At 41.8% G+C, this 13236-nt stretch overlaps 2 protein-coding genes and 1 pseudogene across 2 annotated transcripts in view; 2 read left to right on the forward strand and 1 right to left on the reverse strand.

The window, feature by feature from the left end:
- Window positions 1-1034: 1034 nt before the first annotated feature.
- Window positions 1035-13236, reverse strand: part of LOC140576847 (transmembrane protein 184C-like) — a 14321-nt gene continuing 2119 nt past the window's right edge. The window contains exons 5-10 of the mRNA XM_072696492.1: window positions 12652-12726; window positions 11634-11727; window positions 10261-10373; window positions 2778-2877; window positions 2393-2564; window positions 1035-1863 (exon numbers count right to left, since the gene is read on the reverse strand). Of these exons, the coding sequence (XP_072552593.1) occupies window positions 1583-1863; window positions 2393-2564; window positions 2778-2877; window positions 10261-10373; window positions 11634-11727; window positions 12652-12726 (835 nt within the window). The 3' untranslated portion in view covers window positions 1035-1582. The remainder of the gene's footprint in view (window positions 1864-2392; window positions 2565-2777; window positions 2878-10260; window positions 10374-11633; window positions 11728-12651; window positions 12727-13236) is intronic.
- LOC140576849 (claudin-4-like) lies at window positions 3722-5382 on the forward strand. Its single transcript, XM_072696493.1, has one exon. It carries the CDS (start codon window positions 3736-3738, stop codon window positions 4315-4317), a length of 582 nt encoding a protein of 193 aa, XP_072552594.1. The 5' UTR covers window positions 3722-3735; the 3' UTR covers window positions 4318-5382.
- Window positions 7869-8715, forward strand: LOC140576848 (claudin-4-like; annotated as a pseudogene).

The following is a 13236-nucleotide window of genomic DNA, read 5'->3' on the forward strand; positions in this document are numbered from 1 at the left end:
ACATGGATTCAAATCAAAAACATTTTCATTGTTATTAAGCAAAGATTGTTCTCCTGTTAGAAGATAACCACTTGTCCCCTCCATTCCAATTGTCACTGCTTTCAAAACACGGCACAAGAATGGATGGGTATTTCTTGATGACCTCTTTATATAAACAAACATTTTGCCTCATTTAAAACACTGCAAAAAATCATAATATCCAGAATATTATTTTTTCAGATATCTTCAGGCGTGTAGTTTTGCTTAGACATCCCCTCCTATTCCCCTCCTCCATAAATGAATACAAAACATTAACCCCCCCTACAAAAAAGCCTAGCATTGCTTTTATTTGTTTTTGTCCAGTAAACCTCCTGAATAAAGTGTTCACATTGCTGTAACAAATGGGGGCCACAGCCAATCGCTGTTGTGAGAGGGGAGCAGCCTCCTCATTCTCAGCGTGCTCCCTGTGCTACATGCAAGAACGGCATTGTGACCAGATACCTCACTCGTGATAACCGAAAATCGAGATTACACAACTAACCAGGCATTCTCTTTCAACACTCGCTCGGTGTCTCACTATGGGAGTAATTGAGGTAACCAAAGCTGTGCTGTCCACCCAGATGTGACCTAATGGACGTAAAGCTAGCACAACATTCCATAATAAGTCAATTATACTGGCAGTCAAACATGGTGGCGGTAGTGTTAGGGCTGCTTCAGGGCTGGAGTAACCCAATTGAGTTATGCAGCAAGACAATGACCCAAATCACCCAAAGCCAATGTGCAGTGTACATATGTTTAACTCCTCCTGGTTCCAGCACTGACCCTGGTCGGGACCCTGGTGGGGCCAACATGGATCTGACCCCATTTAAATGCTGTGGCAGGAGCTTAATTAGGTAGTTGTTTCTTTTCAAGCTGGTTCAGTTCATGCAATGGATGAAACTGTCAAACAAGACTGCATGCTAAAACTCTCCAGACGATGTCTGCCCTAAACAATGGTTAATTTATACCTCCACCTCCCACTGTCCCCCCAACAACTTTGAGACCATATTGAGAAATACTGTCATAAGTTTTTAATCATAAATGTGCTCTTTTTCTGTTTCTATTATTACGCAGCCATGTATTATTGGTGAATATAAAATAGGAGTTAAACAAAGCAGTACATGTATAGAATATTTGGGGATAAAGATAACATTGTATGCTTATAAACGGAAACTAGTAACCTCCAAGTGGAGATTATGATACCGGTGCTACCAACAATCTCCATTCAGTCAGGTAGGATCCACATACACTCGCACAGACACACACAATTACATTTTTTTAAATACTGTAATAAATTATTTATCAAAGGTTTAGTCCTAAATACAAACCACAACCCTGCCATGTCACATAACAGATCTCCTTACACCTGCCACTGCATTACTCACGCTTCAACACTCACTTTCACAAAGCAAACAGCGTTACAGAACACTGAACTGGTATTACAGCCAATGCAGTTATGCTCCAGATCTGCTAATATCTGAGAATTACAACATAAAACAAAGCCAAAACAAACATGACCTCGTGTCCAGTATAGAAAGGACCCTCTGTGTCTGTTGCGTGTACTCTACGACTTCACTCCTGAGTTTTGATTGGTGGGTGCGGGCACTGAGCAGCAGTCACTCTTCCAGGAGGAGGGGTTAAAGCCAGCAGGGGCGGAGCGGGAGCGGGGCGTGTCCGTTTGGCCCAGTCCCTGGTATTGACCCTTAGGAGAGGCTGGGACAGAGAGAGGGTCGACGCCCAGGCGCTCGTGAGACGACCCTGAAAGGAGGCCCGTGTGTTCCCCCTGCACAATGTCGGCTTCAGAGCCGAAGAACAGCTTACGGGGGTGTCCCAGCACTGTCCGGCCTGCAACAAGAGCGTGCATACGTTCTGTATACATATCACAATACACAGATTTGGGCCAACATCATATGGATCCCAAGCATTTTATATACTGCTGTGTATTTAGTGATTCATATTATACGTTTTCCTTGCTTTGTGCTATTAAATACACCAGTAACAGCTATAATGAATTTTAACTGGACCAGTTTCCAGTGGGGGACCTTGACTGTTTTCTAAAAACTGACTAAATCCTGGTTAGGCTGCTGCAGATATTCACTGACAATGAGATATACTGTATGGACAAAAGTATTGGGACACTTCCTTGTTCATTGTTTCTTCCAAAATCAAAGCAATTAAAAAAACTGATTTTGTTGGCATAAAAGTCTTTACTGTCCAGGGAAGGCTTTTTACTAGATTTAGGAGCATTGCTGTGGGGATTTGATTGCATTCAGTGCCAAAAGTGTCAGTGAGGTCAGGATGATCACCATCCAGCCATTTTTGGTTTGACTTGGGTGAATATGTGTGACATGAAAAGGAGAAGGGTGTTACTTACCCATGTTGCGAACCTGCTCTGAGATGTCAGCTCGTACATCAGAGACATCCAGCATTGCAAGGAAAGAGTCAAAGCAGGACCCTTCCTCATCCTCACGCACGTAAGGGCGATAGCTAAAGCTGTAGTGATGTGCAATCGCCGCTAGGAACATCTCGATACAGATGACAAAGTCCTACATATGTGCAAACACACACACAGACACATACACACATACAGGCTCATAACAATCATACTAAATAAACAACGCATGATATACAAGCCTTTTCTGTTTTGCAGTGGTTGACCTCTGGCAAGACCTGACAGACCAACATGCAGAACATGTAATAAGTGCTGTATGTAACTACAGCTACAACTGGCAGAAACCCCATCAGGCCCCTGTGTGTACCTGTAATCCTGTGGCTACAGCCTCCACACTTTCCCACTCCCATGTGCGTTTCTCGGAGATGACTCCAACCTTCACAAGTACCGCAATTAGGACGGCCTGCCTGCAGAGGGCGACAGAGATATCAGCATTATTTACCCTATTCACCCACAAGAAAAGGAACCTTTGTACGTACCCCAGCCCTCATTGTAGACCACTCTGAATGGACACTAATGTACTTGGCGACTAGAACAACAGGGTTAAAATGTGAGGCGGGTGGTAGTACGAAATTAACATTCAAAATAAATCTATGGAAGTTTGCACACACACACACACATATATATATATATATATATATATATATATATATATATATATAGTACCACTGACTGGTGAAGTGATGCACATTGATTATGACCATCTACAGTGGCACAGTGACAGATCAAGGGATACCCAGTCACCTCTTGAAGGTTATGTGTTAAAAGCAGGGCAAATGGGCAAGTATAAAAAGTGGCTACTACTACTAACTGGCTAGATGACAAAAACTATGCCTGTTTCAATGGTTCTTTAGAAGATTAAAAGGTTCTTTAACTGGTCAAATGTTTCTTCAAGTACAAGGACGTCTGTGGATGGTGGATGCACAGCACCAAGGGTTCCACGACTGTTATGAGACCTTTTTTTTAATGGAGTACTGTTGAGATCCCCTTTGGCTTGGAGCGTAGGTGTCCAAGAAGAGGCAGTTTGTTTACAGATAGACAACCTAACCCCCAAGATACTGTCACTGCTTGTCTCTATCCACCTCGTTTCAGCACTGGAATACAAAAGGAAGCTTGTTTTCACAGGCCGCTTTACAAAAATTGGAGGAGGAGGCACTCTGGCGAAGAAATACGTCATTGTCCTCCACAGAAACATCTCACTCTGTGACTGGTTCTCCAACTCTCAGCCTTTTGCATTTTCAGGACCAGAGCACCCTCAAGCAGACATGATGTTTGTGGGAAAGACACTCGTGGGCATTGCGGTAGGTCTGACAGGATGGATCTTTGCCGTTGTCACCTGTCTACTGCCTATGTGGAGGGTCACAGTTTTTAGAAGAGCCAACCACATCACATCCCCAACCTTTTGGGAGGGCATCTGGATGAGCTGCGTTGTACAGAGCACTGGAAAGAGGCAGTGTAAGGTCTACGACTCCATACTGGCTCTACCGTCAGACGTGGAAGCAGCGCGAACCATGACTGTCGTCTCCATCATCACGGCTCTGCTGGCCCTGCTGATCTCCACCGTGGGTGCAAAAAGCCCCACTTGTATTCGAGACGAGGTGACCAATAGGAGAGCTGTGTTCATCTCCGGGGTCCTGTTCATCATTGCTGGTATCCTGGTGCTCATCCCTGTGTCCTGGACAAGCAACAGAATCATCCAGGATATCTACATGTCAGGAAATTACATGTATGGAAATTGGAGCACAGAGCTCGGACCATCGCTCTACACGGGGTTTACGGCAAGTGCCCTGCTCGTCGCTGGAGGAAGCTTCCTGTGTTGCATCTGCCGTCCATGGACAAGGAGGTGAAAACTCCTGAAAATGGCCTAGCTGCTCTGCTCTACTGACAGCTGTGGCCAGAAGCTCTCTGTTTGAAATACTTGAAAAGACAATTCCAAGAAAAACGAAGGTGATTCTGAAAAGACTGCGGGTGATGAAGGGTCATGCTAGCTTCCAATATTTGCATTGGGCTGTATGCCTTTGTAGAAGGGGAATTCCACTGATTTTTCTAAATTGTAAATCGTAGTGATGTAAACAACGTTCAGAACCACATTTAGAGTGGTCTTATGTGTAATGATGCACTGTAGAGATACTTACCACCTCTGATTCCTTTACAGTGATTTTGATAATGGTCAAACATCTAAAGAGCTTAATGCAGGCATTAAAAGACATTGAGCGTTTACTCTAAAAGGTGTTGGGACACACCTGTGTGTTGATCATCATCTTAAAAACATCTGATCCAAATGATAGGGAGACCATGATTTCATTTTTAGAAAAAAAGAGGACAATGGGGACACATGGCTATCCACCATAGTTAGGATGTTGGGCTAACTTATAGGACCATGGCAATAGGAATATGTGAGGGTGGATGTACCTCTCAATCCATGGTACTAAATTGCAGTTACTGCATGTTAACATACATTAATACACATTTACTAATTTAGCAAGACCAATATACAGTCTTAATAAGCCTATACGACCAAATAATGTCCTATTTGTTCAACCTACAACTCAGCCTACTTGAATCCCCCCAGCCAGAACTTCCTAACTACAGCAGATCCTCGTGTGTCCCCAGTGTCCTCTCCAAATATGGTCACCCTAGCATTTGGATCAAATGTTTTTTAAGATGATCAGCACTACTGACACATTCCTGTACTTAAATACCAATATATGCACATATTTATTCAGTATTGTCCTCTGTCTGCTGATACCCACTCCTCCTGCATATTATTCATTCCTTATTCTTTATAACTGCACTGCCCTTCATCTCTGGGTGGTTCCAATGTTGCATATTTTTTTACATTTATTCTATTTATTGTTATTATTGTGTTGTATTACTGTGCTGTATTGTTCAATATAGTATCTATCTATCTATCTATCTATCTGTCTGTCTGTCTGTCTGTCTATCTATCTATTTGTCTATCTATTTATCCATCTATCTATCTTTCTACATTTAACCAGGGGTGTCCAATCTTTTGACTGGTACTGTGTTCTATTTAAATTATATTTTTTATGGATGTGTCCAGTTTATCTCTTATGAATATCAATTACCCAACTCACTCGTTAGACTCTCCCCCTATCACATGTAATGCTCCTGACACTAAGACGGAGAGGACACATGCGCAACCAGCCACTGTCCCTTTTCAAACTGCTCTATTTTCACTCTTTTCACTCTGCTCTACTAGAGCTGCTTTAAAGGGTAAATCTGGTGTGTTATTGGAATATAAATATTCAGCAATTTTAGCCTGAATTATACATTTCATTACTGCTGTTCCATTTTACATTTCCTATTTTTTCCGCAAGATTTGTTTCATCCGGAAGATTTTGTTTCAAGATGTGACCATTCCTGAATAGCAACTATTCAAAAACCTTGAATAACTATGTATTTGAGCTTCACCAGATTTCAACATAGTGCTCCTAGCTCTTCCACTAGGGCTTTTTTTTTTTTGAGGGTCCCCTGAAAAGCAGGGTGCAGGGACTCCTTGCCCACAATTAAACTCTATGTAACAAACAATTAAACCCTATGTCCCAAACATCATGGTGCCTTGAAATTGAGATGGGGGGGTGTTTTTTTATACAAACACTCCCCCATCTCAATTTCAAGGCACCATGATGTTTGAGTGCTGTAATTTCTTTATGGTAAAAAAAAACAAAATGCATTAAAGGCTTTTTTAACCACATCTGAATGGTTTGAGTTCCTTTTTAAAAAGTGTTACAGAGCAAAATAGGAGACTTTCAAGACGCCTGACGATACCACAAGCTGATCTACACTTTTAAAAGCAGTGGTTTCCTCTACAGCACCAACATCAGTCTACCACATCCACATTTTGAAATGCTGCTTTCTTTATCTGGCCTAAAAAAGAGAAGGAGGGTGCACTTAAATATGCAGCAAACAAGACCAGTCTACCAGAAGAAAAAACTAGCTCAAAATGAGTCCAAACCAGTAATGTTCATAAGCCAGTGTAAAAAGCCACTGCATGATATAACTGATAATGGGTCAGAACCAATCAATGCCATCAAACCCGCCATTGTCACTATCCTCGCCAGAATCGGCATTCCATCATGAGGCCGTTTGCTCTCATTTTCTGCTCTCTGAAATTAAAGTATCAAATCTTTTTGGTGCCAGGGTTCATTTAGAAAGTCTGAGTGGTCCAACAGACTAAGGTGCTGCCACTATGACCCTAGGATCTCTGGTTTAAATCCCAGGTCATCCTCCCTGCTGTCAACAGCCAGAGCCTGAGAGAGACAAGACAATACAAGACAACCATATTCACCATTTGTGGCGGACACAAAGATGGAATCTGGCTTCATCCTGTAACCCATCCGTGCAGTGAACACACACATACACACTAGTGAAACCCGGAGCGGTGGGCAGGCATTGCTGCGACACCTGGGGAACAGAGGGCGAAGGGCCTTGCTCAAGGGCTCAGCAGTGGCCTCTTGCCGACCCCAGGCATCAAACCCACAACTCTTTCACCAATAATAGAGTTCTAATCGCTGAGCCACTACTTGCTCACTGGTAGCAATTGGCCTTGCTTTCTCCAGGTGGCGTAGATGGCTCTGCTTGCTGGCACGGGCATCTGCTAGGCAATGCGTCAGAGCTGGGTACCTGGGGCTTTCCCCAGAGCGTAATGAGCAGAGCAGCGGGCACGAATCCCGTGTAGAGCGCAGTTCCGAGCTCTCTTCTCTGAGCCGAAGGCACCACAGGATGGTAGAAATCCAGTATAATGGCCTTTCCATGCAGGGCTTATTTGTGCAGGTGTTGCTGAACAGTAGAACAGTGCACCACCACTCCAGAGTCTAGTAAGTCCTCCTAAAGGGTTTTCTGGGTCAAAAGAGGGGGAGGGGGTCAAAGGCCTCAGCTTTCCAGCAATCCTACTCGCATCTTACTTTGTCCTATGTTGCCTAAAATGTTGAAAATGGTCTTTCATGTGTAATTTTAGGCCTCAGTTAGACATCAGTTCATCTTCTATCTAAAATTACACTGATTTTCAGATTTAGCTTTGCGTCAGAAGCTGCCTGTCCTCTTTTAGTTGTCTCTCACTGTTTACCTTCCTCTCTCTGTTTTTCTCTCTCTGTCTTTTGCAGTTTCTTTAGTTTCTAAAGCTAACTTCTCTCCGTTGCGTGAAATGCAGAAGTGCGAGCTCCCAGAAGGATCCAACTACTCTTGCCATGGGTGGGGGATTTAAAGAAACAACAGTCAGATAAGCAGACACAGATTTATCTTATTTATCCATATTAAAGCAGAAATTATTATAACATTAGAAACCAAAATGATTTTTTCATTATATTCACTTTTTTTTTTGGATCAATTATTTCCTGAGGTTATGGAGGGCCTCCCATGCAAGGAGGGCCCCAGATTGTCAGGTCCACCCTTACCCGCAGTCTAGCGCTCTGCCCACATCACATAGCCACACAACAGTAAGGAAGACTGATTTCAACTCATCTCAGACTGAGCAGAGACCACCATGTCATTGGGAAAGGCAACCGTGGGCATTGCCCTGGCTCTAACAGGATGTATCTTTGCTATTTTCACCTGTGTTCTGCCTATGTGGAAGACTTTAGCTTTTATCGGTCCTAACATCGTCACAGCCAAGACCATCTATGAGGGCCTCTGGATGGTCTGTGTTGTGCAGAACACTGGACATATTCAGTATAGGGTCTACGACTCTGTACTGGCTCTGCCGTCAGACCTGCAGGCAGGACGAATCATGACTGTCCTCTCCATCCTCGCGGCTCTGCTGGCTCTGCCAATGTCCATCAATGGAACACAGTGGTCTGGCCGCAATAAAGGCAAGGTATTAAAGGCTAAAGTCGCGATCATCTCTGTGATCTTGTTCATCGTCGCTCATCTCTGTGTCCTGGGTAAGCAACAACATCGTAGTGGATTTCTACAATACAACAGCGCTCTACATGGGATTTGGGGCCGCTGCTCTGCTCATTACTGGAGGAACCGTGCTGTGCTGCAGACGAAAAGAGAGGATGTCAAATCCACCAAATGTGCTTGGCCAGGAAGGGCAATGTATGAACCACTTGCAGACCAGTGATCTTCACATTTGAAGAAAAAAGAATGTCAGGCTGTCTATCTGCTTTGCTCTGGATTCACTGTGCTCTTCTGAGCTGCTTTAAAGGGTAAATCTCTGTCATTTTAATATAAATGTTTAGAGCTATTTTGGCCTGAATTACACAATTTAGATTATTTTTCTCTCAACACTGTAAATCAAACTAAGCAAAAGTTTTCAGAATGTAAAAATAACTGTTGTTAAAAAACATTTATGGCAAAACTGATCAGATTTTTTGATTAATTGAACATACAGCACCATGTCTCACCTTGTGGATCTAGGGTAAAGACCTAGAGTGACGACAGACCACTAAATCTGCCTTGACCAACTAGCAAAATGAGCTTTATGAATTTTACAAATAAATAAATGGAAATTGAAGAAATGGAAGTGCTGAGAAAGTCTTTACCTTGTGTGGCTCTCCCGACTTTCCAAGCCTTGACCAACTAGCTTTATTACTTAAGAAGTGTTTGCTTCACTTTACAAATACCTTACCTTTCTTATGTTATTTTAGGACTATGAAAAAAAACATGTAGCTAATAAAGTATCCAATGACTGAATCAAATATTTCTATTAAACACTAGCAAGCTAGACTACAGGAAAGACAGAGACATACACTAATGCTGGCCAATAATCTGGCTTTTTGACTATTTATGTCCCAGGTTAGCCTTGTTACGGTATATTACAGATTACGGACAATATTAAATAACATAATTTTATATATATATATATATATATATATATATATATATATATATATATATAAATTATGTTATTTAATAATATCCATAATCCGTAATATGTTGTTATATATATATAAGACATAATTCTCATTCCCAAATAACCACCCACACCTTTGTGACGAATGCTGTTCCACTTAGTCACCACCAGAGGGCAACATAGATCTTTCCACCTTTCCACCAGGGCTTATTTATTTTTGCAGGTCTGGTAGAGTAGGGTAGGGTATGGGGTCCAGGTCAACCACCTTCTGCCACCCTGTAGGCTCCACCTCCAACTCCCCTTTAACAATGATCTGTGCCACTTGTGCCCCCCCCCCACACCCATTTTGAGGAATAAATGAATAAACAGCAAACATAATGATGCAATTCTATAAATGTCCTCTTAAAATCAGCCGGGAAGATACACCACCATGTCCAAAAGTATGTAGACACCTGCTCCTCCATATATGCCTTATACCCCTCTATCCCTCTACCCCTCTATGGCATTGGGTAGGGTGACTTTAGACTCATGTGTGGCTGCTCCAGAGGGTGCATGAGTCCACCATAAAGTAGCTGAACTTACTCACTAAATGGAGTGTCTGCATACTTGTGTATGTGTAGTGTAATTGGCTCCAATTTCAAGCCACGTTCTCTGCTATACTGACCTTGACTCTGCCTGATGCTGTCTCCTGGCATCATGCTTGAAAATGCTGAGAGAATGCAAAAACGGTCTATTGAAAAAAGGTCTAATAAAGCCTTTTTACTCAACTGTTGTTTTTGCCGGACCACCCAGAGGACGGGCGGTTTCACCTAAAAGACATTTTCTCATACTGATGGTACTGACGAGGACATCTGGCCACAAAGCTAACACGTATCTATGCTGGTTCTGCAGTGCCGCTCTGTGACAGCATCTGTTAGCATCATTAACTTAGCATAAGCAAAAACGAGCAGCCAAAAAAAACGTGTGGACGTACCAGAAGGAGGCGAACACCACCATTTTAACGCACAGGAATTTCCCCACAGGCCTCAGAGGGCTCAGTTCTTCTCTCAGAGTGCGGTAGAACAGCAGCAGACAGTACATGGCAAACTGAAAAGCGCACACATTTTAGAAAAAAATTAATACACATTTTTTTGGCCCACAAAACAAGCACTACAGCTTCAGGTATTATTTGTCTACTGCTTTTTTTCTGGTATATCCGTCACAAAACAGATATACCTTCTAATGCGCTTTTTCTGCCGCAGTGGCTCCAGGGTATTAATGCTTCTCCTTAATAACTGTGTTTTCTGCCCTGCCGCTCTCCCATGAACACTACTTACTTTCAGTAGAAGTCATTAACACTGGTTGATTTGTTGCTTGACTACCTAAATGGGCAAACAGTTTTTCACATGGGCGATTTGCATGTTGGATATCTTGGCTCCAATGATTCCCGGGCTCGGCAAGCTGCCACTGTTGGGCCCTTGAGCAAGGCCCTTTACCCTCTCTGCTCCCCGGGCGCTGGAGTTGGCTGCCCACCGCTCTGGGTGTGTGTGTGTACTCACTGCCCCTAACACGTGTGTGTGTGTGAGTGTGTGTTCACTACCAGATGGGTTAAATGCGGAGGACACATTTCGCTGTACAGTCCACACTGTACAGTGACGAATACGTGCACCTTTACCTTTTTTTTATCCTTTAATGATTTAAGCAAAAGATCTAAAAGGACCAAAAAATCTGAAAGTTTTAAACATCTAAAAGCCTGGCTCCAGCCCTGCCTCCCAGGTTTCTAAATACTGAGAGAAAAAAGGGATTTTTTGGGCAACTGTTTTAATGATTAATTTAAATGAATGAGTTTTATTAGTAAAAAAACTGTGATTGTTTTTTTAATCAAACAATTAATTCCCTTTTGAGTAATTACTTAGGCTCGTTTTTACAGAGATGAGATTGGTGACAGTCCAAGTTCAGTGTTTGTTAGCAACATTAGCTTAGCATCTTGTGTTGTTAACTAAAGAAGCATGTCTTGAATATGTCTTGGCTGATCGAATGCATCTTAGGTGAGGGATAAATCATGTTATTGAATTTATTATAATATTTAACTAAACTTACATAGATATAAAGTGACTTTCAGAATGTTACACCTGTCCAAAATGTAAAATGTTGTACTTTGTCACTAAAATAGTAAAATAAATAATAATAAATTAATAAATAATAAAAATATAGTAAATATGATACAGTTGAAGCTGAAAAACTCTAAACTAAAATTATCCTAAATTTAACAAGCTAAGCTTTTCAACACAGTCCTTTTAATAAGAGTTAATTCACAACGACTTCTTTGCCATGCATGCAGACGTATAAAGGAGGCAGAATGAGTACCAGCTGGGAGGCATTGTTGATGATGACGAGGTACGTCCAGGCATTTCTGAAGCTGAAGTTTCCTTCATCATAGACACCACATAACTGACACACTCTACAGAGAGAGAGGAAACACACTGTCACAGATTTATCTATTTGTCAGATACACACTTTACTGACTGTCTAATGTTCATGTTTCTTGGAGGTGTGTGCTAGCGTGTGCCCTTAAAGGCCTCGGCCACACTAGTTGTTTTACTTCTTGCAAGCTAAATTCCATTAACTTAAATAGATGGAATTCCAAGCTTAAATGGTTTCTGGTAGGAGATGTAATTTAATATGCAGAATTCAGAATCAGAATCAGAAATACTTCATTGATCCCAGGAGGGAAATTGCAGTTGTTACAGTTGCAATTGTTTGTGTAAGAATAAATACTCTATAAATAAACAATCTATAAAATAAAATGTGGACAAAAAGAGAAAGAACTGATTATGTAAATGTTTCTAGATTGTATGAATATAATAAAGTGGCAAAGTGGCTGTAACTGTGATCATAAATATAGAACATGATGTATAAGGTAGTGCAAATATTGCACCTCTGAAATGATTGCACATATGAACTGTATAATTATTATATAATAAGTATGTCACAGATGAACCCTAGTGTTATATAGGGAGATGTTATAGAGTTCGCTGGCCACAGGTAGGAATGACCACCTGTGGCGCTCTGGGGTGCATTTCAGTGGTATTATCAAAACTTCTGCTAGTGCTCCTACAGGATTCTAGTTGTATGTTAGCGCTAAGCTAATGCACATAATGTAGTGTTTTTGGCTATTCTACATTAAACACTGACTTTAAAAGCTTGTAATCCACATTCTGGATGTTTTACTTAATGCTTGTAACAGATACTAGAATGTTTCTTGACCTCACTGTCAAGATGCTACCTGCACCAACGTCCTGTTTCACTAGATGAAGCGTTCTGCCAATTTGCAGTGTGTGACTGAGGCTTTATGCTGGAAAATGGTCTGATGGTGTTCTCTTACAGAGCAATGACTGTAGTTACAGGTCTCACAGCGGTGTACTGTAGAACGCCCAGTTTGCACCTGAACAGAAGAACCCTGAGGACAGAAAGACAGAACGTGGAGGTCATTTCATGTAGCGCTGCTGGTGCAGGAGCTCTGTTCTGTTCTGGGGCGCATCTCAGATTTCTAACCCTGACCTCAGGGCACTGGCAGCAAAAGCATTCACTGGAATCACAGCAAGGTTTTATAATTAGGAGGAACCGAGTCTGAAATATCTGAAGAATCTTGATCTTTGATCAATGATCTTTAGCATCTGAGAAAATAAGATGTAGCCATTGTTTATCTGGGTAATAAACAGTAACACTACGATAAATACAGTTCAGTACGGCTCCTATCGAATCCTTGGTAAATGAAGTGAGATGCTGGTGGAATTGAACTGCTGACTGGGGCAACACTGCTGAGGAAAGTGTCTGTGAATATTGGCTAAATGCGATTGGCTAAAGGTTATCAGCTAAAAGCTACATATTTTCATCTCTCCTAATCTCGCACTGAGAAGTTTAGCAACTAAAAAAAAAAAATAATAATAATTATAAAGTACGAAAAATG

This window comes from Salminus brasiliensis, chromosome 14 (assembly GCF_030463535.1).
Source record: "Salminus brasiliensis chromosome 14, fSalBra1.hap2, whole genome shotgun sequence".
Lineage (NCBI taxonomy): Eukaryota > Metazoa > Chordata > Actinopteri > Characiformes > Bryconidae > Salminus > Salminus brasiliensis.

What these genes read in the sequence shown, in the direction of transcription:
- LOC140576849 (XM_072696493.1), top strand. Translation starts at nt 3,736, where the DNA reads ATGATGTTTGTGGGAAAGACACTCGTGGGCATTGCGGTAGGTCTGACA.